Genomic DNA, 25,589 nt, shown 5'->3' with positions numbered 1-25,589 from the left:
TCATGGTCCTATCCCTCCTAAATCACTCTACCGTCACTCCTCCAACCCTCCCATCCCCACCCCCTAACAGCACTACTGCCTTTTCCCTAGCACCCATCCAAACAGCCACCGTAAGAAAACTACTTCATAAATTAAAACCCACAACCCTTGCTATTGACCAGTTACCAGCCTCATACCTCAAGCTAGCTGCTAATTCCATAGCCTATCCTATTTCTATACTAATTAATAGATCAGTCAAAGAACAGTACGTTCCCAAACTTTGGAAAACCTCACACATCATCCCTCTACACAAGGATGGTCTGTCAACTGAATTCATAAACTATAGAGCAATAGCTACAACAGCTATTCTATCTCCTTTGTCATAAATAGTAGAAAAATGCATCCACACCCAACATATGGGCAACCTAACTGATCACAAACACCTAACTAGCTCCCAGCATGGTTTCAGGCCCACCCACAGTACAAAAAAAAACTTTGCTAGACTCTCCCTGTATTCTGCTTAACTGTAACAAAAAAAAATTACGCTTGTTTCTTGCCTTTCCTATAACTAGTCTAGTCCAGATACAGATTTACTGTATCCAGGACTGTTTGTAAGCTCCTGAGCCCCCCAAGCCTTTCTGTGTTGGAGGGAAGCCTTCTAGCTTATCAGTGGGAGTGGTAAGCACTAGGTAACCTATCTACCACATAAGGAGTGGTTTCTGGCCCAGAAATTGTATTTATTGGCCGTTTGGGCAATTTTTCCATCTCTCTCAACTTTCTGATTTAAAACCTCACATTTTGCACTTGTTTCTTTCCTGTAACTAGTCTAGTTAAGATACAGCTTATTAGTTTTAGCACTTAAATTTGCTTATTCGTGCTCAGCACTTGTTCAGAAATTGTTGTGAGCACTAAATAAGCTACAAAGGGCCTCACTGAGACTGATGCCTGGTGTCAGAGCCATGGCCTCAAGCTCAATGCCAAAAAGTGCAGTGTCATCCCCTTTGGTAAAAACTCTGTACCCATGAACTACCACATAGGCATCAATCTACTTAACACCGAATGTGATAAGAGACCTTGAGAGCCAGGTGGACAGTAGTCTCTCCTTTGATAGTCACATCGCCACAGTAGTCAGGAAGTCCTTCTACGTGGCACACCTCATCATAAAAGGGTTCTCATCCAGGAAAAAAGAGGTCATTGTTCCCCTCTTCTGGACACTCATTAGACCCATTATAGAGTACAACGCCCCTTTTGGAATGTACCTCACAAGACATCTGCAGCAGCTGGAAAGGCCACAGAAGTACCTCACAAAGAGGATTACTGGCCTCAAACAAATGCCCTACACTGACTGCCTCAAAACACTCCAGCTTTACTCCGTTGCATATCGCCTACTCCGAGGTGATCTCTGCCTAACATATAAAGCTATGTCAAACCCAGAGCTGTTGGACATGCTACACCTAAAGAAATCCCAATCCCTTCGAGCTACATGCTCTAGGGACCTAAACCTTGTCACCACAATAAACAGGACATGCTAGAGGGATAGATTCCTGTCCCAGAGACTTTCCATACTCTGGAACAGGCTACCCATCTATGTCAAGCAAAGTTATTCATTAACACTCTTCAAGAAAAATCTTGATGAGTGGATGGGAAATAGGAAATACACCCCGGGGATCACTTCTGTGTCTCTGCTCAACAGTGGCACAGGAAAATAACTTTCTTGGGGGGCGGAAGCCAGGGAAACTTGTTGGCTAGGCTTACATAGGCCCTTGGGCTGATAGCCTAGTACCTACCTATGAACCTAAATTACTACAGCACTCAACCTTCCTCATTACCTAGAGCAAACCAGTTTTTGTACTCACTTTCCTCACTTATCTGGAGGAAAATAGTGTTTTATTCAGGCATGTCCAAGGGTCAGCTCCCAGTGTTCTCATCTGTCTGTCTGATTAATCTGGGCATCTTGGGGCAAAGTAGCAATTGCCTCATGTGCACAGACAACCCTCTACTCCAAACACCCAACACTACAACCTTTGAGAGCTGCACTTATCTAGCCAAACTGGAGGTAAAGCTCTCTCCAACCAAGACTGAACTTGACAGTCAAGAGGAGAAGGTAAACACTTGCACCACACCACACTCATTACATAGTCCCACTAAACCTACACCACCAAAATCCACACATAGAAATACAAAAACATTTGCGGAGGCTCTCAGTGATAAACTGCTCAAGCAACAGAGACCTCCAAAGCAGAAACGCAAGCAACCTCCACAGCCCAACACAACCCAAAGGACACATAGCCTGCAGACGTAGTGTGACACTCAACCACAGCCCATAAGACAAAACAACGCACCCAACACACTAGTCATAGGTGACTCTATAGTCAGGCACACTGATGTCCCACTCACCAGACTAAATGAGGAGAAGGTTACTGTCAGCTGCCTGTCGGGTGCCAGGATCCGCCACATAACCCACACACTCAGGTCACTCCACAACAAGTACAAATAAGACTCTGTCATTGTCCATGTTGGTGTGAATGACCTGAGATGTACCTCCCTGGACTACATGAAAAAGAGACATGGAAGACCTCTCCGATCTTGTAGCCCAGGCAGGTATGACCATAGCCCCGAGTAGCATCCTGCCATCACCCAGAATGATACCACAGTACAAGGACAAAGTGATTGACTTCAACAATTGGCTAAGCTTCTAGTGTCATTGTAAGGGGATCCAGTATCTGTCTGCCTGGGACGACATGGTCAACAGGCCACGATGCTTTGCCAGAGATGGCCTGCACCTGTCACCCCTGGGATTGCGGATACTGGCTAAGGCTCTTGCCACCCCTATAGTGCCTTTTTTAGGCAAGGTTCAAATGACAAATTCACCACTGTAACAGGAGGCAAGCAAAAACTAAGGGTAATGCTACTCAATGCTAGAAGTCAAAATCTCAAAATGCATTCCCTCGAGGTACTCCTTAAAATGGAGAACATCAATATCTGTGCAGTGACTGAGGCCTGGTTCAAGACTCCAGAGAGAACCCCTGCATTACCAGGGTATAACTCGTACCACACTTTTCGGCCATCTAACCTGGACCGAAACACCAAAGGTGGAGGTGTGTGCATATTCATTAAGGATATCCACACCTCCAGGCTAGTTACCCAGCATAATGCATCCGAGGTTATCCAAGTGCAACTAACTCTGGGCAAAACTGCAATCCAAATTGTAGCTTGTTACAGATCCCCCACCATGCCCCAGGATTCCCACTCCTCTTTTCTTGATATACTGGAAAATATTAGGGTTCAACCAAACACCCTAATAATAGGTGATTTCAACTACCCCATCATTAACTGGGAAAACTACTCTTGTACCAATTCCTTCACTCAACGCTTCCTGGAATTCATAAATTCCAGTGCCATGGATCAACTTATCCACACCCACACCAGGGGCAACAATATCCTAGACCTAGTCATTACCAACATGAGTGACCGGTGTTCCACACCTGAAGTCAACTTCTCGTTGGTCAGTTCCGACCATAAGCTAATCACCCTAGATATCCACATACCGCCCCCACCCCCCCATTAAGGAAACCACGGTAAAAAATTTCTCCAAAGCTAATTTCATACTTTTTAAGACAGAAGTGAACTTCATGACACCCATGCAGATGGACAATACAGTTATGACTACTGAATCCTACACAAATGCACTCTATAAGCACTTATGCAAGTGCGTGGATCATGCTATCCCAAACAGAACCAAGACGCTGTCCTCCAAAAAAAGGAAGCCAATCTGGTGGTCCCCTGCCATAAACAAACTCTACAACAGAAGGAAGAAACTGTTGCAAAAGAGAGTAAAATCCCATGAGTGGAGGAGCTCCCTGGTCAGCCTCAGTAAGAAGCTGAGATCCCTTATAAAATCTTTCAAAGCTAGTACAAAAACAAAATCACAACTGATTCTAGGGACAACCACAAAGCATTCTATAGCTATGTCAAGAATCTCAATGGCAACACCCAGATCTTCTCTGAGTTACACCACAACGGCACAAAAATTACAGAACCAACCGGTATTGCCAATATCCTGGCAGATAGGTTCAGTGCTAACTTTACCCCTCTCTCACCCCTAAAGGTCCCATATCTATACAGGAAGAATGCAGAGTCCCTGTAATCACAACTACACAGGTAAAAGCTGCACTCTCTAAAGCCAAAAACACAGCATCCATGGGACCGGACAATATCCCAGGCTGCATTTTACATGAACTTCAGAATGAACTGGCTCCCCACCTAAGCACCATGTTCAATCATAGCCTCACGTCAGGCTTTGTGCCCACTGAATGGTGCACAGCAACAGTTATCCCACTCTACAAACAGGGAGCCCCCACTGATCCTGGAAACTATCGCCCTATTAGCCTGATGAGCCTGGTCTGTAAGGCCATGGAACATATCATCATGGAACTCATAAACAAAAACATTGGTACCCTCCAGACTCTGGACCCCACCCAGTTCCGGTTTGTGAAAGGCAGATCATGCCTCCTGAACCTGATCGACTTCTTTGAGGCAGTCACCAAAGCCGTAGACGATGGTAAGGTGGTTCACACAGCCTGTCTTGACCTCGCCAAGGCTTTTGACACCATCCCCCATTCTGGAATTATAGCTAAACTCACTAAACTAGGTATACATCTCTATGTCACAAGATGGGTTGCCAACTGGCTCACTGATAGAACCCACACTGTAAGAGTTGCACACTCCAAATCTGACTTCAAACCAGTGACAAGTGGAGTACCACAGGGTTCAGTCCTGGGACCTCTCCTGTTTGGTATCTACTTCTCTGAAGTACAGACCAACACAGAATGCCTTTGGCTAACGAAGTTCGCAGATGACTGTAAACTAGGAGCCATAGTCAAGTCCCCAAATGATGTGGACATCCTACAGAAGGGCCTCACTGAGACAGATGCCTGGCGTCAGAGCCATGGCCTCAAGCTCAATGCCAAAAGGTGCATTGTCATCCCCTTTGGTAAAAATTCTTTACCCATGAACTACCATGTAGGCAGCAGTCTACTTAACCCTGAATGTGTGATAAGAGACCTTGGGACCCAGGTGGACAGTAGTCTCTCCTTTGATAATCACATTGCCACAGTAGTCAGGAAATCCTTCTACGTGGCACACCTCATCACAAAAGGGTTCTCATCCAGGAAAAAATAGGTCATTGCTCCCCTCTGCTCGACATAGAGTATAACACCCCTTTTGGAATGTACCTCACAAGACATCTGCAGCAGCTGGAAAGGCCACAGAAGTACCTCACAAAGAGGATTACTGGCCTCAAATAGATGCCCTACACTGACCGTCTCAAAAAACTCCAGCTTTACTCCATAGCATATCGCCTACTCCGAGGTGATCTCTGCCTAAGATATAAAGCTATGTCAAACCCAGAGCTGTTGGACATGCTACACCTAAAGAAATCCCAATCCCTCCGAGCTACACTCTCTAGGGACCTAAACCTTGTCACCACAATAAACAGGACATGCTAGTGGGATAGATTCCTGTCCCAGAGACTTCCCATACTCTGGAACAAGCTACCCATCTATGTCAGGCAAAGTTCCTCATTAGCACTCTTCAAGAAAAATCTTGATGAGTGGATGGGAAATAGGAAATATATCCCAGGGATCACTTTTGTGGCTCTGCTCGACAGGGGCACAGGAAAATAACTTTCTTGTGTGATGTAAGCCAGGGAACCTTGTTGTGTAGGCTTACTTAGGCCCTTGGGCCGATAGCTTAGTACCTACCTATGAACCTATGAATCACTGCCATCCTTAGCTTCACAGACACTATTAATCACCTAAAACATAAAGGCCAACATGTAGCATCTATCTTTTTAGATATGACCAAGGCATTCAACACTGTCACACCAAAAACTGTTAAATTCACTTGCCTCACTCAACCTATCCCACTCTGCACTAACTCGGTTTCAAAGCTACCTCACAGAGTGGCACTAAACAGTCAAATGGAAAAATGACCTATCCTTCCACCTCCCAGTACTAGTAGGAGTCCCACAAGGTTCAGTCTTAGGCCCACTGCTCTTTACAGTCTTTACTAATAATCTGCATACTGCCACCAACCTGGCTACTACTAATCAGTATGCAGATGGTTCAGCTTTAATGTGTGCTGCTCCCTCACTGTCCCAGTTACAAGGAAAAAAACAAAAATCCTTCACAGAAATAAAATCTTACCTCTCTAGCCAACAAATTATATTGAATCTCAAGAAAACTGAACTCATTATTTTCTCTAACAAAAACCCAACAGCTTCCCTTCACTGTCTTCTCAGCTGATAACACCAAAATTGAACCCACATCCCATACAAAACTTCTAGGCATCACTATTGATAGTAACCTTAAGTCTGACAAGCATATCTCCAAAGTTATCAAGAAGACCCATATTAAGCCTGGCTCAAACAATTCCTTACGCATCCCACCAGGCAGGCTATTGCTAGAACCCATCTTCTCTCCACCCTGTTATACACCTCACCAATCTTTACTAACCTGAAAAAATCTGACCTAGCTAAGCTGGAGGCATGCTACAATAAAATAGCCAAATTTACTGCAAATTCCCAACACAGGTCCCACCACTGTGCAGTACCCCACCAGCTCAACTGGCTAGAACTACCCAATCTCCTGCATTTCCATCAAATATCCATTGCCCACAATATCATTACTAATCCAGGAAAGTGTTCTGCACTTCATAGCCTCATCCAGCCATACTCTAACCTCAGAACACTAAGATCCAGAACACTAAGATCCACAGATAAATCCCTTCTTTCAGTCTCTAAATCTTATAACAGCTTTGGGGATGCCTTTTATTTCTAATTACATTTCCAAAGTCTGGAACACCATCCCTCAAAACATCCTTAACACTACCAACTCCACTATGCTCAAACAACTTCTTAGGACCCACCTAACCAATAACTGGAAGTGCTCTTGCACTACCCCCGGCTAGAGTACACCCACACTGAACACCCAGAAACCACTCTTTCTTCCTATATGATATTCACCTTACACCTGCTCTTATATGCAGTGATATTTGCAACAGTCTTTACCTGAATGTATGTATTAGTTGAAAATTCAGACTAATATAATTATATAATTTTTGCCTTTACTAGACTGTAACAGTTACTACATGTAAATAAATTTGTATAATTTTAAACATTTCCTGCATTCCCTTTAGATTGTAATAGTTTTAGTTCATGTAACAAATGTGTGCTTATGTACTGTCTTATCGGTCTTTCAGTGTATTTCTCATTTGTACTTTTCTGTTTGTATTTTTTGTGGAGCTTTTCTCCCTGGGCCTCCACTAAAAACGGGCTATCGACCCAGTCAGACTATCCCGGTAAACAAATGTAAACAAATATATATATAAATAAATAAATGCCTCTTCCATCTCTGCCTGCCTATGTAACACCCTCTGTTTCCCCAGCCTAGGATGAAACAATTCCTCAAAAGTGCCATCCTCCTAAGCCCCCCACCCACAAACTCCTGCTCTTTCAAAGGACCTCCATTTTGTACTGGAAAAACTCACTTTGTTACTCTTTGAACCACAGCCTGTGCTGAGATCAAACTCTTATCTTGCAAAACTGCACTGCTAGTAGCCATCACCTTGACTAGGAGGATCTCTGAACTACAAGCACAGGTGTGTAAAGAGCCTTCCACAGATTTCACCCAACATAGTTTCTGAGAGAACTTAACCCTGCCTTTATGCCTAAGGTGGTTATTGAACTCTCCCTGAATCAAACCTTTCATCTCCCAGCCTTTTTTTCAAACCCACAAAACAGGGGAAAGAGAACTTTGCACTTCTTGGATGTTCGTTGGCAGATCTTTTTTTACTTAGACAAGACAAAACATTTCTGAAAGTCAGAGCAACATTTTGTGGCCATTGCTTCAAATAAATTGGGTAAACCAGTTAGCAAGCAGACTGTTTCCAAGTGAATCTCTAAATGCATCAGTTTTTATTGCAAGTTCCATGATAAGAAGGTGCCATACAGATTAGAACCCATTCCAACACAGCCAAGGCCACTACAGTTGCATTTATTTGAGGAGTGCCCACCAAAGAAATTCTGGAGGCAGCCACCTGGTCTTCAGTCTACATGTTAAACCTTACAACTTATTATCTTTTTTCTAGAGCCAAGCCTGGATTCACCTAGCTTCTTTTTTTCTAGGTACCCCTCCCACAGTTTTTTGGAATCTTCCCAAGGAGTTATCGCTGTAACAGCGAAATATGATGAACATAGTACAGTTGTGTCTACCTGCCATAAATGTAGATGTCCAGATGTCTTCATTGCTATAATAGTCTTTCCCTCTCCCCTTAACCTCTGTCTAAACTGTGGGTTGGGGTGGGCTGCTTATATCTTTCCCTTTAAGTCCCCCTCCCCATTTAGGTCTTTCAACAGGTCTCCATTACCAAACCCTGCTGAGGACAGTGTAGATATTTTGTGCTCCTGACTTAGGAAGTGGGGAGCCATGCTCCAGTTCTGAGTGGAGCAAGAAAGACTTGACAATATGGCAGCAGCCAATGATTCTTATAACCTGACATCCTGACACTGGAGGGGAGGATGTCTACTGGACTGGGAGGTTGGAAGAAAAGTCTCCATTGTTTGGGCTGATCAAGGGCTTCCACAGCAGGAAATATAATCTCAAGGAGTTATTAGTGCAACATAGGTTCATAGGTTCATACTAGGCTATCTGCCCTGGGGCATTTATAAGCCTAGCCCGATTGTGTTTCGCTCACGCCACCCCTTGATTTGAGTATACTGTGCCTTTTTTAAAGTTTAGTTTACTGTGCCTCTGTCTAATAGTGACACGGAAGTAATCCCCGGGACAAACCTATGATCCCCCATCCACTCATCAAGATTCTTCTTGAAGAGAGTCAGTGAGGTGCTCTGCCTAACATGAATTGGAATTCTATTCCAGAGCGAAGGGAGCCTCTGGGTTATGAATCTGTCCCTCCAGCATGTTCTGTTTATTTCTGGGCTGAGGTTCAAGTCCCTCGAGCGCGTGTCTCTAAGGGATTTAGATTTACTTAGGTGGAGCATGTCCATTAATTCTGGGTTGGACATAGCTTTATATGTCAGGCATAGATCGCCTCAAAGTAGGCGGTATGCAACTGAGTAGAGCTGGAGTTTTTTTAACCGAGCAGCATATGGCATCTGTTTGAGTCCCTTGATCCTCCTGGTGAGGTACTTTTGGGGTCTTTCTAATTGCTGCAGGTGTCGGGTAAGGTACATCCCAAAGGGGGCATTGTATTCTATGATGGGCCTGATAAGGGATGAATAAAGGGGCACGATTACCTCTCTTGATCTAGATGTGAATCCTTTCATGATGAGGTGGGCTATGTAGAAGGTCTTTCTAACCACTTTGGCAATGTGGTTGTCAAAGGAGAGATTGCTATCAACTTGGGTCCCCAGATCCCTAATTACTTTCTCTGTACTTAATGGGTTACCACCTATGTGGTAATTTGTGGGCACATTGTTTTTGCCAAAGGGTATGACTAAACACTTTTTGGCATTTAGCCTTAGACCATGGCTCTGGCACCAGTTATCCGTCTCTGCAAGACCATTTTGAAGGATGTTTGTGTCAGCTGGAGAGTTGATTATGGCGCCCAGTTTGCAGTCATCTGCGAACTTGGTGAGCCATAGTCCTCCCACATTGGCCTGTATCTCAGAAAAGTAAATACCGAACAAGGGAGGTCCCAGGACAGAACCTTGTGGGATGCCACTTGTGACCGGTTTCGAGTCTGACATGGCTCCAGCAACTCTGACTCTGTGGGTTCTGTCTTTGAGCCAGTTTGCGACCCATCTTGTGACATAGGGGTTTATATTTAGGCTGGATAGCTTATCTATGATGCCGAGTGGGGTATTGTGTCAAATGCCTTTGCGAGGTCCAGATAGGCTGTGTGGACTACCTTCTCTTCATCTATGGCCTTGGTGACTGTTTCGAAGAAGTCGACCAGGTTCAAAAGGCAGGATCTGCCCTTGACAAAGCCAAATTGGGTAGGATCTAGTGTCTGTAGGTCCCCAATGTCTTTGTTTATGAGTTCCATGATGATCCTCTCCATAGCCTTGCAGACTAGGCTAGTCAGGCTTATGGGGCAATAGTTTCCAGGGTGCAGAGGCCACCTTTGTGGAGTGGGACCACTGTTGCTGTCGCCATTCTTTGGGCACATATCCTGTAGTGAGGCTGAGATTGTACAGCAGTTTTACTTGAGGGATTAGTTCTTCTTGGAGTTCATGTAGGACGCAACCCGGGACGCCATCTGGTCCCATGGAAGCAGTGTTTTTTGCTTTGGAGAGGCGGCCTTCACCTGAGCATCAGAGATGTTTGGGAGGCTGCACTCTGCCGGGATAGATACTTGCTCTTTTGGGGGGGGAGAAGTTTGCACTGAACCTGTCTGCAGGATATTGGCGATGTCTGTGGGTTCAGTGTATTTTTTGTCGCTTAGAATCAACTCAGAACAAGTCTGGGAGTTGCATCCCAGGTTCCTAACATAACTGAAAAAGCCTTATGATTGTCTTTAGTGTCCTGTGCAATTTTTCTCTCGAAGCTGGCCTTGCAGGATTTTATGAGGGATCGTAATTTTTGCTAGTACTGATCAGAGATGCCTTCCCTTTTAGGGATTTTGCTCTATCATGTAGTAGCTTCCTCCTTCTGTTGTACAGTTTATTTATGGCTGGGGTCCACCAGACTGGATGCCTGCCTTTGGATGATTGGGTCTTGATTTTGTTTGGGATAGCATGATCCATGCATTCCAGGAGATGTCCATAGAATGTGTTTATATAGGATTCTGCAGTTTGGGCCGTAGTTTCCACTGGCCCTGGGGCCTTGAAAGATTCCACTTTGGTTTTGAGAAGTGTGAAGTTCGCTTTTGAGAAGTTTTTCACTGTGGTTTTCTGGGCTGGGGGTGGGGTCGGGATGTGGATATCCAGTGAAATTAATTTATGGTCTGATCTTACCAATGAGGGATATACTTCTGGTATGGAGCATAGAGTCCCCATGTTGGTAATGATCAGGTCTAGTATGTTTTCCCCTCTTGTGGGAGTGATGACAAGTTGTTCCATAGCATTTGAGTTTATAAATTCCAGTAATCTTTGGGCTAAGGTGCTGGGGCTTGAGTAATGCTCCCAGTCTATGTTTGGGTAGTTGAAGTTGCCCAATATAATGGTGTTCGGAGAGATCTTCATGTTCTCCAATGTTTTCAGGAAAGCCGAGTGGGATTCCTGACTTTGAGAGGGTGGTCTGTAGGATGCTATAAACTGAAAAGCAGTCTTGCCCAGTGTCAGTTGCACATGGATGGTCTCCGATGCTTCGTGCAATGCCACTAACCTGGAGGTGTGAATATCCTTGATAAATATGGAAACTCCCCCTCCTTTTGTGGTTCGGTCCAGGTTTTGGGGCCGAAAAGCATGATATGAGGTATAACCTGGTAGTGCTGGGGTGCTCTCTGGAGCCTTGAACCAGGTTTCTGTCACTGCACAGATATCGATGTTCTCCATACTGAGGAGAGCTTCGAGGATACTCAAACATCTGTATTGATGGTAAGTACACACAACTGTACCTTGTACATGTGTGATGATATCATTGTACATTTAATGCAGTCAGCAGTGTAAAACAGAAATGCATTTTTATTTTTAATTTTTATTACATAATATTTTTTATTTTAATTTCCTTTCTAAGCGTCTAACATATGAAGAAAAAATGGCTCGCAGGCTTCTAGGACCAGATAATGTTGCATCTGTGTTTGAGACAGAAAATACTGATAACTTTCAGGACACCACACAGGTAAAACAATTTAATAATCATAAACTAGCAAGATGTTTGGGGATAGTTTGCACTACTCAGTCCATATTTTCACAGGTTGATTAACTTAAGACCAGATTACTGTTCACATTAAGTGGTTTCTAAATATGTTGTTCTTTGTATGGATCACTGTTCCATGCATCACTATAAGGAACTCCACTACAGGTTAAGATCTGACATCTGGCATGACTTTCATTGATGGGCACCCTTCCCCCATGGCCAGGCTGATATCACCTTACCTGGTATATACGTAGCATCCTCCAGAGCAATCTTTTGATGTTCTTCGTGTTTCACTGTTGCAGTCATCACATTTGGGTTATCCCTGCCAGGGTAGCCCTCGGCCGGCCTGAATACCAGAGGCTTAGTATTTCTGCGTCGGTTGCTTTCGCTTGTGGACTGACGTCAGGTCATCAGTAGTATAAAGTAAGGCAGCCGATGCCATTACATCAGTCTTTCTTGCCATGGAGCCTGAAGCAGAAGGAGTTTGCATGAGTGCCGGTCGGCCGCTACCTGAGTTTTCGTCTCCGAACTGAAGTTGAAGTCTTCTAAAGCTAAGTACCCCATTGGGGATCCTTTTTTCTTGCACTACCCGATGTCAGAAAAAGTTAACAATTGTCTCACCTGTGGAAAGCAAATACCACACTGAGACTTCCACTCTTACTGCATCACTTGTTTAGGCCCAAACCATGACGTCCCCCGTTGTCGCTTCTGTGCTTTGTTCAACACCAGAACTATCCATCGTCAGGCCCTTATTGTAGCCAGATATTTTCGTTTACAGTCTTCGAATTCTGATATGGCTTTGGTAAGCCATCCGACAGCAAATCTTCCGAAAAAACGTAAAGATAATGACAGAGACAAACCACACAGGTCTAAACCTCCTGATAATGGTTCCATTAAGCTAGTCGTCAGTCCTCCGGTACTCAGTGAGGCACTTTCACACCCCCTGATGCCCGCTTCTGTTGATTCGCAGGCCGCTACCGAGACCCTTTCAGAGTCCAGTATGCCACAAAACTCTTCTTCGACTAAGGATCCTGTGGTCGTCTCTACCTTGGATGGGTCCAGAGCTGCTGAGCAGGCACCGACTTCCGAGGAAGTCCTTCGTACTACCAAATCTCGACACAAACCAACATCTTCTTTCACAACTACCGTTCTTTCAAAACCGACCGAGTTTTTTAGGTCCAGGGTTCGAACCACACCCAAGAAACTGACGACCCACTCTCAGACGCCTGCTACCTTGCCTCAGTCTCAAATGCTTAAAATGGCGGAAGACCTTATCATGCTGATCAGGAGAAGCCAAGCTACCCCCTCCAAAAGGAAAAGAGATCTTTCCCCTGTAGTTTTGTCTGAACAAGAGTTAGTTGAATCTGATGCATCTGACTATGAAGACATGCAACCCATCTCAACTTATGAGGATTCTGATGCAGAGGACTCCATTCCTTCAGCCTCTCCCCCAGAGGATTTTTCCTTTGGTGAAACCCTGCATACTTTAAGGGAGCATTTCCAGTGGGAGAGTCAGGACTACCCTCAGTCTAAAAAGAGACTCAGGGAATTGTTAGATCTTCCACAACACAGACCCTTGGCCATCCCCTCAGTCCTGGATGTTGTGGATGATGTTTTCCTTGAATCCAGCTTGACTCCTGACGCCCTACCTCCTGCTCCCAGAAAACCAGATGGGTACTATAGAGTCCCTGACTCACACAACTATCTTTTTAAAAATACAACAGCTGACCCTGAGGTCATTTCTAAAGGGCCAAAAGGGATTAAAGCAACCTTTGCTAAGAATCCCACACCCTCAGAAAGGGATTCCCGAGCATTGCACAGATGGAGTAAAAAAGTATACACCTCAGCTACTCTTGCTATCAGGGCACTAAATTGTCAGTTCCATATGCTGAAATTTCAGCAACGTACCCTGGAACTCCTTAAACAAAAAATGTCATGCATTCTGCAAGCCAAGTAACTAAACACACTTTGCACTGTGGTTTTGATGTCATAGAAGCTTCTTGCAGGACAGCAGTCACTAGATCTGTCATTAGAAGACATGCATGGCTTAAGGAACAACCCCTGCCAGACCATGTCAAATCTAAATTGTTGGATGCCCCCTTGCACAAAGATAACTTATTTGGCACTAAGGCAGAAGAGGTCTTAAAAAGATGGAAGAAAAAGCAAAATCTATGTAAACAGTTAAGGATTTCTTACAAGTCCAGCCCCTTAGGTTCAGCAGGCATTGTCCCTCCAAGCACTGGTCCTTTCCTGCTCTGAGTAAACCAGCCTAGCCTTGGCCCCGTGGAAACAGACCCCCCCCCAGACAGCAGCCCCAGGGAATGCAGATATCTAAGCAGTGGACTACCTCTACTTCAAAACCAGGGAGTAAGCCACCCCCTTATGGTAAGAACTCACAATGACTCACCTCCTCCTCCTCCACCCTCTGCCCATCTTTGTTTACCCCTAGGAGGAAAACTGTCATTTCACTCATGCTTCTGGGCCACCATAACCAAGGACCAATTGGTTCGGAACATTGTGTCTCAGGGATACAAATTTTCCTTCCATATCCTTCCAACCCCAAAAGGGTTCCCAGATTTACCACCAAATCAGTGGGCAGAGGCTCAAAAGCAAATCTTTTCCCTTCTCTCTATGAGAACAGTAGAGCACGTTCCTGCAGAACAGAGAGGCCAAGGCTTCTACTCCAGACTTTTTTCTGGTGCTCAGAAAAGAGGGCACCTGGCGCCCCATCCTCGATCTATCAATTCTAAACACCTTCCTGGTGATCCCAAAATTAAAAATGCTCACCCTCCAACAGCTGCTACCCATGCTCTCCAAGGACGCTTGGCTAGCCACCCTAGATCTAAAAGAGGCCTACCTCAACATTCCTATCAGGAAATCATGCAGGAAATATCTCCGCTTCAGAGCAGGATCTCAACACTTTCAGTTCTCTGTGGTTCCCTTTGGCTTATCTACTGCTCCCAGAGTTTTTACAAAAAGTCTGGCTCCAGCCATTGCCTTTTGCAGACAAAGAAATATTCAAATTTACCCATACTTAGATGACTGCCCTATTAAGGCAGACAGCCAGGAAAAGCTGCTCAAGCACCGGGCCTTTGTAAAGACACTACTAACCTCCCTAGGATACACAGTCAATGAAAGGAAATACAAACAGGTGCCCACCCAAAGGATAATCATCCTGGGAGCAAGTCTGGACACAGCATCCCAGATGACATTCCTTACACCAGAGAAACAAATTTTCCTGACAACCTACTTCTCTCAGCTAGCCACCAGGGCCCAGCTATCTGCAAGGAAGATCCTGCAAGCTCTGGGGTTCATGGCATCTTGCATACTACTCATTCCATGTGCCAGACTGCACATAAGGAAACTTCAGTGGTACCTCAAGAGCCTTTGGTGTCAACACTCAAGGCCTGGAAACTCTTCTACCTATAATTCCTTGACTCAGAAAGGAATTTCTTTGGTGGGCAACAGCATGCTCCCACAACAAGGGACTGCCCTTCTCCCCATCTCCCACCACTCAGACCCTCACCACAGATGCATCAGACTATGCTTGGGGTGCACACTTGTATGGCAGGTGCATACAGGGCCAATGGAGCCCTCAGGAAATCCCTCTGCACATCAGTCAAAAAGAGATGATGGCTGTGCAGCACTCAGTGATAGCTTTTAAACCCCTTCTCTCTCCAGGGGTTCTCCTGATCAAAACGATAACACCACTGTGATGTGGTACATCAACAAGAGGGGAGGGACTCACCACTACCCTCTGTGCAGGCTGGCCATGACCCTTTGGCTCACAACCTCTTCCATGCAGCTACACCTGTTAGCACAATTCCTACCAGGCTGTCTCAACTCTCTGGCAGACCAATTAAGCAGAAACCTTCTGGACCCACACTAGTGGCAACTCAACAGAAGTACCTTCACCCTAATAATAATGGGAAACCCCGAAGGTCAGCCTCTTTGCCTTCCACACCAACTATCAGCTCAGAAAATTCTGCATCAGGGAGCATCACCCCATGGTTGGAAAGTGGATGACCTGTCCTTCCCCTGGGTCACCCTATCGGTTTATACCTTTTCTCCCCTACGTCTCATCCCCAGGGTACTGCTCAAAATAAGGGAGGAAAAACCAATGGCCATTCTTATAGCTCCAGACTGGCCCAGACAACACTGGAACCCCTTCCTGCGCAGCGTGTTCCCGCTGCCTCCATGGTATCTTCCTCAGATTCCAAACCTCTTTACCCAGAGGGAAGGGGAATTCATGCATCCCAAATTGCAGGCACTCAGTTTGGAAGCTTGGCTTATTCCCTAACCCCGAACCAGTCTGCCATTCTAAGTAAACAGGTTCTGGATGTTATCCATGAGACCAGACGTCCTAGCACCAGAAAGTCTTATGCAGATAAATAGTACCTGGATCCAGGCTAAGGGAGTCAATACGGCACAGCCCTCCATCCCTCTCATCCTGGATTACATAGCTGACCTACTACACAGTGGTCTCTCTTTCTCTTCTATAAAAAATCATGCTTCTGCTATTTCTGCTCATTTTCCCACTGAGCAGCATCTTTTCTCATACCCTTTGATCAAACAGTTCCTCAGACGGGCTAGCAACTTGAGGCCCCCCAGAAGGGCACCAACACCAGTTTGGAAACTTAACTTTGTCTTGGAAAAGCTCACCCTGCCTGCCCCCTTTTGAACCAGCTTCTTCTGCAGAGCTAAAATTTCTCTCCTGGAAGACAGCTTTCCTTCTGGCTGTCACTTCAGCCAGAAGCGTCTCTGAGCTGCAAGCACTCTTGGCTGTGGAACCCTTCATCATCTTCCATGCAGACAGGGTATCCCTTAGAACTAACCCATCCTTCATGCCCAAGGTGGTGTCCAGTGTGGCTCTCAACCAATCCATTCATCTGCCCCCCTTCTTTCCTAATCCCCAGGACAAGGGGGAAAGTATTCTTCAATCTCTAGATGTGCACAGACAGCTCAGATTCTATCTGGACAGGACTAAATCCTTCAGAAAGTCCGATCAATTGCTGGTTAGCTTTGCTACGGGGCAGAAGGCAAAGCCATCTCCAAGTAAATCATTTCCAAATGAATAGCACACTGCATCCATTTCTGCTACAAGTCAGCATGGAAAGCCTCCCCCTAAGGGGTTCAGGACACACTCCACCAGAGCAGCCTCCACCTCTGCAGCTTTCCTAAGAGGAGTCCCCACAAGGGACATCCTTGAGTCTACCACCTGGACATCTGTTCACGCCTTTACCAAGCATTACCACCTGCCTCTCTTCTACAAATCTGGGGCAGAGTTTGCCTCTGCAGTCTTGCAGGGCATTCTAGCTAGCCCCTAGATGTTCTTTGTGTTTCACTGTTGCAGTCATGATATTTGGTTTATCTGCTTTGCAGTAGCCCTCAGTCAGCCCGATTAACAAAGTCTTGAGTCCTGCATCGGTTGCTGTCCCTTTTTCCATGACATCCGGTCGTCAGGGGTATAAAACATGCAGCCGACGCCATTACATCAGTCTTTCTTGCCGTGCGGTGCCCGAAGCAGAAGCAGTCCGCAAGTGCCGGACGGCTGACTCCTGAAATTTTCGTTTTCGAGTTTCAGAACCAAAGTCTTCAACTAAAGCTAAGTACCCCATTGGGGAAACGTTTTCTTGCTCCTTACCGATGTCAGTAAAAGTTAATAATTGCATTACTTGTGGAAAGCAAATACCTCACAATGATTTTCATTCGTACTGTATTCCTTGCTGAGGCCCTGACCACAACGTGCCTTGCTGTCGGTTTTGTGCTTTATTTAAACAGCGCACTATCTGTCGCCTTCCAACTACCGGGATTCCGAAAAAACACAAAGATAAAGACAGAGACAGGCCGCCGAGGTCCAAAGCTGACGACGACGCTTCTCCTAAGCCAGTCACCAGTTCGCCAGTACTCAGTGAGGCGCTTTCGCAGCCCCTGATACCCACTACTTTTGACTCGCAGGCCTCTACTGAGACCCATTTGGAGTCCAGTATGCCGCGAGATGCTTCAACTGTGGAACCTGCGTATGTCTCTACATTGGATGGGTCCGGAGCCGCTGTGCAGGCACTGGCTTCTGAGGGTGACTTCAGGCCTACGGACTTGCATATTAAACCAACGCCTCCTTCTTCATTTAGGCAAAAATCTTGAACCATGCCTAAGAAACCGACGCCCAGGCTGCATGCTCAGGCCTCTATGCCTAAAAAACAAATTATAAGAATGGCTGAAGATCTTATAACTCTAATCAGGGGAAGCCAACCCCCCCCCCCCACTTCTAAGAGACCTAGGGCTGAAGTTGTTTATGAATCTTCTGAACAGGATTCTGATTTTTCTGATTCTTCTGATGATCTGGATTTGCCCTTATCTACTTATGAGGATTCTGAAGCAGAGGACCCTATTACCTCTGCTTCCCCTCCAGAGGATTTTTCTTTTGGTGAAACCTTACATACTCTAAGGGAGGATTTCCACTGGGAAAGCCAGGATTTTTCTGATTCTAAAAAGAGGCTTAGGGATTTCTTACTCCTGCCTTAGCATAGGCCTTTAGCTATACCTTCTGTACTAGACATTGTTGATGATGCCTTTTCAGAATCTAGTTTGGCCCCTGATTCTTTGCCTCCTGCTCCCAGAAAACCTGACAAACTGTTAAAGATTTCTTTCAAGTTCAGCCTCCTAGATTTAGTAGGCACTGGCCCTCTAAAAATTGGTCCTTTCCAGCCCCTTACAGGTCTTCTCAAGCTAAACCCAGACACAGCAGAAACCCCAGGTTTCAGTCCCAAGGGACACACAAGACTAGGCAGTGGGGGGTTTCCGCACCCAAACCTGGGAGCAACAAGACTCCCGCCTATGGAAAACCGTCTCAATGACTTGCTTTTAAGACTTCCAAGCACTTCCCAACTGAAAGCTCCTTTAGGTGGAAAGATTGGTCTGCAGGCCAAAAACTGGGAACTCATTACCCAGGACAAATGGGATTTAAATATAGTGTCCCAAGGATACAGATTTCATTTCCACACGTTACCAACACCAAGCGGTTGGCCAGATCTACCCCCAAATCAGTGGGCAGAGGCCCAAAATCGGGTACTCTCTCTCTTAAACATGGGGGCTATTCAAGTTGGTACCAGAAGAGGAAAAGGGACAAGGTTTCTATTCAAGACTTTTCCTGGTACCCAGAAAAGGCAATACATGGTGCCCTATCCTGGACCTTTCCATTCTAAACACCTTCCTGGTGATTCCAAAATTCAAAATGCTGACTCTTCACCAGCTGCTTCCTATGCTAGGCAAGGATGCATGGCTGGCAACACTGGACTTAAAAGAAGCATACCTGCACATCCCTATCAGGGAGTCTTGCAGAAGGTACCTACGCTTCAAAGCAGGCTACACGCACTATCAGTTCTCTTGCACTGCCCTTTGGCTTATCTACTGCGTCCAGTGTATTCACAAAAATGCCTAGCTCCAGTCATTGCATTTTGCAGGAAAAGAAATATTGAAATATACCCATACCTGGACGATTGTCTAATTCAGGCAGAAAGCAAGGACATTCTCTTCAATCATCTGGCCTTTGTTCAAAGGGTACTGACTTGTCTGGGGTTCACCATAAACAAAAAAGAAATCCCACTTGGTACCCTGTCAACAAATTATATTCCTGGGAGCAAGCTTGAATACAACTTCCCAGATGGCTTTCCTCATGCCAGAGAAACGGATACATTTACAACTTACTTCAAACAAGTGGCAACAAAAATCCAGCTATATACAAGGCAAGTACTGCAAGCCTTAGGGTTAATGGCCTCGTGCATGTTTCTAATTCCATATGCAAGGCTGCATATGAGGAAACTACAATGGTATCTCAAAAGCCTATGGTGTCAACATTCACAGGATCTGGAAGCAAGGATTCCTATCATACCTTGCCTACGCCTAGAGTTCCTTTGGTGGGCAAAGGCCTGCCACCAAAACAGGGGACTACCATTCACATTACCCCCTACCAAACAAATCTTAACAACAGATGCATCAGACTATGCATGGGGGGCTCACCTGGCAGGGAAGTGCATTTAGGGCAAATGGAACCCAAATCAAATGCACCTGCACATAAATCAAAAGGAAATGTTAGCTGTACAGAATGCCCTGACAGCCTTTAAGGACCACATTCTTCCAGGACAACTAATGGTAAAGACAGACAACACCACTGTCATGTGGTACATAAATAAGCAGGGGGTACGCATTCTTACCCCCTCTGCAGACTAGCCATGGCATTGTGGAACACAGCCTTGAGCTACCAAGTGAATCTGCAAGCTCAATTCCTGCCAGGAAAACTAAATACACTGGCAGACAGACTAAGCAGAAACCTCATGGACCCACACGAATGGAAACTGGAACCAAGGATTTTCAACATGTTGACAAGGAAATGGGGGAGTCCAGATATAGACCTGTTTGTCTCCCCCCAGAACCATCAACTAGACAAATTTTGCACAAGGATTCCCCACAAACAAGCTTGGAAAGTGGATGCTCTATCCTTCAGCTGGAAAAACCTATCAGTTTATGCCTTTCATCCTCTGCCTCTGCTCTCCAAGGTACTACTAAAGATCAAACAGGACAAGCCAAGGATGATTTTAATTGCACCAGACTGGCCTCGCCAACACTGCTACCCACTCTTGCGCAGTGTGTCATGCTTGGCTCCATGGCACCTGCCTCAGACTCCTTCCCTGTTGTCTCAGCAGGAGAACATGATTCTGCACCCTCAGCTGCAAACCCTGAACCTAGCAGCCTGGCTAATTACCTAATCTCTCCTTTACCATCTCTCAGTAAATCAGTGATGAATATCATTTTAGAGGCAAGGAGGCCTAGTACTAGAAAATCTTATGCTGCAAAATGGAAAAGATTCTATGCTTGGAACCAGTCTCAAGGAATGAACGCAGCAGTGCCCAATTTACCTCAGATTCTACAATACTTAACTGAGATGCTTCATAAGGGCTTGTCTTTTTCCTCCATCAAAATTCATGCCTCAGCCATTTCAGCTCATTATAGCACAGAGCCTCCCCTCTTCTCTCACCCACTGCTCAAGCAGTTCCTCTGAGGAGCCAAAATTCTAAGGCCACCCAGGAGAGCTCCAACTCCAGCCTGGGATCTTAACTTTGTCTTGGAGAAAGTCAGTCTTCCTCCCTTCGAGCCAGCTGCTACTGCAGATTTAAAATTTCTTTCCTGGAAAACCGCTTTCCTTTTGGCAATCACTTCTGCAAGAAGGGTATCTGAATTGCAGGCCCTTATGGCAGTGGAACCTTTCATCATCTTTCATGCGTACAGGGTGTCCCTCAGAACCAGTCCCTCCTTCATGCTCAAGGTGGTATCCAGTATGGCTGTTAATCAGTCCATTAATTTGCCTACCTTTTTTCCTAACCCACAGAACAAAGGGGACTGGATACTGTACTCTTTAGATGTGCACAGACAGCTTAGATTCTACTTGGACAAGACTAAACCTCAAAGGAAATCTGAACAACTACTGGTGGCATTTGCTGCAGGGACAGAGGGGAAAGCTATTTCAAAACAAACTGTTTGAAAATGGATAAGTCACTGCATTCATTTATGCTATAAGCACCATGGAAAACCTATCCCACAGGGCATCAGACCCCATTCAACCAGGGTTGCATCTACCTCTACAGCCTTTCTCAGGGAAGTCCCTACTAGGGACATCTTAGAAACAGCTACCTGGAGTTTTGTACATAATTTTACCAAGCATTACCATTTGCCAATTTTCTCTAAATCCAGAGCTGGTTTTGCCACTGCAGTCTTGCAGGGCCTTATAGCTTGTCCTAATTCTATTTAAATTCCTCCTCCCAACCAGGGTTGCCACCTTTTAACAAGGGCAAAGTGGGACATGGGGGTGTGGTCAACAGGATAGGGGTGTGGCCAGCATGACACTGGCCACACCCCCACCACGACATCACCAGAGTTGTTAAAGGAGATGCAGTATTAGAGGAATGGAGCAAAAAAGAGTTTACAGTTTGAAAAAGGTCAAATAGTAAATGAGGTAATGTAGGGGGCATTTTGGCCATTGAAGACTAACATTAACACAGCTTGTAGAAAATGAAATGCATTATTTTTACCACTGAACATGCCCACCACACCCCACAAGACAAAAAAGTTAACCATATTCACTGAACCAAAAACAGTAAAATGAATGAGAATGCACAGTGGATACCATAGACCTAATTTAGCTTTTGACCACAGCAGTTAAGAAATGTATGGCACTAATTTACACAGCTGCAATGATCTATTAATAAACATGCCCAACAGCAGCACTGCTCATAATCTGATTATAATGAAAACAGTAAATAAGTATGTTGAAGACATCACTAAAACACAAAATAAAAACTTTGCTACTTAGATGCAAACTACCCTGTAACATGGTTTAGCACAATCTCAAATACATTGCATTAACTTCAGAGCATCCATCCACAAAAAAAAAATAAATGGGAAAAAAGTCCAAACATTTTAACTTTAAAACTACAATGTACAGCAGACTCCATGGGCTCCTTTACTTCAAAACATAGCAATTAATCCAGCACAGCAATGCAATAAACAGGCCCAAGTAAAAGTAACACACCCATATTCACATTACAAGCAAAACAGTACATTTTAACCTTATTAAAAATGCATAATAAATTAAATGCACACATTTACAAGTATAAATGAAAACAATCTTGAAACAGCTTTGGCAAATTGGCAACGTACCTACTAGAATAATAAATGAATTACATTAACTGTTAACATTCCCCTCAAAAGGTAGACTTGGAGGAGATAGACATGGACTTGGAGGAACACGAAAATTACCTAAACAGTATATCGTAACTTCCTGAAAACAGCATTATAGTGCATATTTCCATACAAAAAGTACAAACTATGCTCAAACAGTTCCTATATGCATACAGACAATACCCAGAAAAGCTACGACAATAGAAATGCATCACACTAAGTTTATATTTCACTGCCCCAACAGAAACAAACAACTTCTATACACAGTTCAGCCTTTTAAAAGTAATGCTTCCAAATCATACCCCAAGCATAATAACAATTACATATACATTCAGGTTTTATATCTTTAAAACTACTACTCAAAAATATCAAACTAACTACTACAGATTTAAATATTGCGTACTGCACCCACCATCTGCCTTTAAACATTAAAAAAATTAAACCACAGTATATTCCCATTTTAAACTAGTACAAAAGTCTCAAAATAACCACTGCACAGATTTAAATACTACATCCCCATCTACCACTAAACATTAAAAACTTAAATAAAGCACACTATTCCCATTTTAAATAACTAAAGCCACAAAATGCAATTATCTACTTACCACTCACAGTTATTGCTGGGCTGGCTGGGTCCCTTGCTGGCTTCTTTCCTGGCTGGGCTGGCTCCCTTGCTGGCTGGGCTGGGCTGGCTACCTTGCTGGCTGGGCTGGCTAGGCTGGCTCCCTTGCTGGCTTGGCTGGCTCCCTTGCTGGGTTGGCTGGCTGTCTAGGCTGGCTCCCTTGCTGGCTTGGCTGGCTGGCTAGGCTGGCTCCCTTGCTGGCTTGGCTGGCTGGCTAGGCTGGCTCCCTTGCTGGCTTGGCTGGCTGGCTAGGCTGGCTCTGCTGGCTTGGCTGGCTGGCTGGCTCCCTTGCTGGCTTGGCTGGCTGGGCTGGCTCCTTGCTGGCTTGGCTGGCTGGCTAGGCTGGCTCCCTTGCTGGCTTGGCTGGCTGGCTAGGCTGGCTCCCTTGCTGGCTTGGCTGGCTGGCTAGGCTGGCTCCCTTGCTGGCTTGGCTGGCTGGCTAGGCTGGTTCCCTTGCTGGCTTGGCTGGCTGGCTAGGCTGGTTCCCTTGCTGGCTTGGCTGGCTGGCTAGGCTGGCTCCCTTGCTGGCTTGGCTGGCTGGCTAGGCTGGCTCCCTTGCTGGCTTGGCTGGCTGGCTAGGCTGGTTCCCTTGCTGGCTTGGCTGGCTGGCTTGGCTGGCTGGCTAGGCTGGCTGGCTAGGCTGGCTCCCTTGCTGGCTTGGCTCCCTTGCTGGCTTGGCTCCCTTGCTGGCTTGGCTGGCTTCAATGGTGAAAAAAAAAAATCAGATCTTTTGTCGGGACTTGCAGCTGCTATAGAGCTTAGTGCTCTACAGCTGCGACCTTTATGGGGCTCTTCAGAAGAAGTTCCCGCCCCCTACGATGGCTGCAGCCAATTACTGTGCTGCATTACCACCCGGACCTAGCAGAGAATCCCTCTAACTGCAGGTCCGGTGGTGACGAGTTGCATTGCCGGAAAACCGGAAGTATTTTCGGCTTTTCCACGGCAATTTTAAATGCGGCGCTGCAAAGGGGAAAAACGGGACTTTTAAAGTCCCACGCTTGGTGAGCGCGGGAAGCGGGATGAGAGCACTCAAACCGTGAGTGTCCCGCTGACAACGGGACGGGTGGCAACCATACTCCCAACCTTAGCTTTGGGAATCTGCCCAAATGTAATGACTGCAACAGTGAAACACGAAGAACATAGTACAGTTGTGTACACTTACCATAAATGTAGATGTTCGAGTGTATTCACTGTTGCAGTCCTGGTTACCCTCCCTCCAGCCCCCTTTTTCTTCCTTTGGCTATACCTCTACTCTCACTTACTATGCTCTAAAAGCTTTTTGGTGTATTTGCTTTTCTGTTGGAGGTATATCCTTGTATTTATAGATTTAATTGCCATTAGGGGGGCACCTGACATCTGGGGCAAGAAAAAATGATGTAATGGCGTTGGCTGCATGTTTTATACCCCTGACGACCTGACGTCATGGAAGAAGGGACAGCAACTGACGCAGGACCCAAGACTTTGTTAATTAGGCCGACTGAGGGCTACTGCAAAGCAGATAACCCAAATGTAATGACTGCAACATTGAATACACTCGAACATCTACATTTATGGTAAGTGTACACAACTGTACTTTTCCTTGACTGGCTCCACCCATTTCCTCAGCTTTGGGAATCTACCCAAATGTGATGACTGCAACAATGAAACACGAAGAACATAGCACAGTTGTGTACACTTACCATAAATGTAGATGTTCGAGTGTATTCAGTGTTGCAGTCCTGCTTTCCCTCCCTCCAGCCCCCTTTATTCTCTTTCTTTCCTTACAAGGGACATATTGGTATTTATTTTCCACTGGTGGGGTTCTTCCACCAGAACCTGTCCTCCTACTTTGGGAGCTCCTGACAGGTTAGGGCAAGAAAACTGATGTAATGGCGTCAGCTGCCTTACTTTATACTACTGACGACCTGACGTCAGTCCTCAAGCGACAGAAACCAATGCAGAAATACTAAGCCTCTGGTATTCGGGCCGGCCGAGGGCTACCCTGGCAGGGATAACCCAAATGTGATGACTGCAACATTGAATACACTCTAACATCTACATTTATGGTAAGTGTACACAAATGTACTTTCTTTCTTGCTTGCGTATGTGAAAGCTATCAGAAAGTAGGTGGTTACTGGGCTATTGACCCGAAGGTCTTTATAAGCCTAGCAGTTTGTGGCCAGTATAATACTAGATAAACCCAATGTAAAGGATATTGCCTAAACTCAAGATCTTAGTTAGCAATGAGATCTTAGTTCATTAATCCAAGCCTATAACCAAAGAGAAGGGCACATAAGTATCTCATTGCATATCCTTTCTTCTTATCTTTTCTATAGTTTACATTTGTGCGTTATTAGAACTTGAGTTTGCTTTTGGACATCACAATACCCAATGCATACCAGAGGCGTAGGGTATGTTTACTTCTGAGGAAGTTATTAGAAGTGTTTGCATTTGGC

The 25,589-nt window shown here is 45.3% G+C and overlaps 1 protein-coding gene across 1 annotated transcript in view; it reads left to right on the top strand.

Annotated features, from left to right (window-relative positions):
* MYOT (myotilin) overlaps positions 1–25,589 on the top strand; it is a 1,852,166-nt gene that overhangs the window by 1,402,178 nt on the left and 424,399 nt on the right. Inside the window, exon 11 of the mRNA XM_044068976.1 lies at positions 11,676–11,780. Within this exon, the coding sequence (XP_043924911.1) occupies positions 11,676–11,780 (105 nt within the window). The remainder of the gene's footprint in view (positions 1–11,675; positions 11,781–25,589) is intronic.

The sequence above is a fragment of the Protopterus annectens genome, chromosome 4.part0 (genome assembly GCF_019279795.1).
Source record: "Protopterus annectens isolate FY-2018-M chromosome 4.part0, PAN1.0, whole genome shotgun sequence".
Lineage (NCBI taxonomy): Eukaryota > Metazoa > Chordata > Ceratodontiformes > Protopteridae > Protopterus > Protopterus annectens.
Note: the sequence above shows the minus strand (reverse complement) of the source record. Positions and strands in the feature narration are given on the sequence as shown.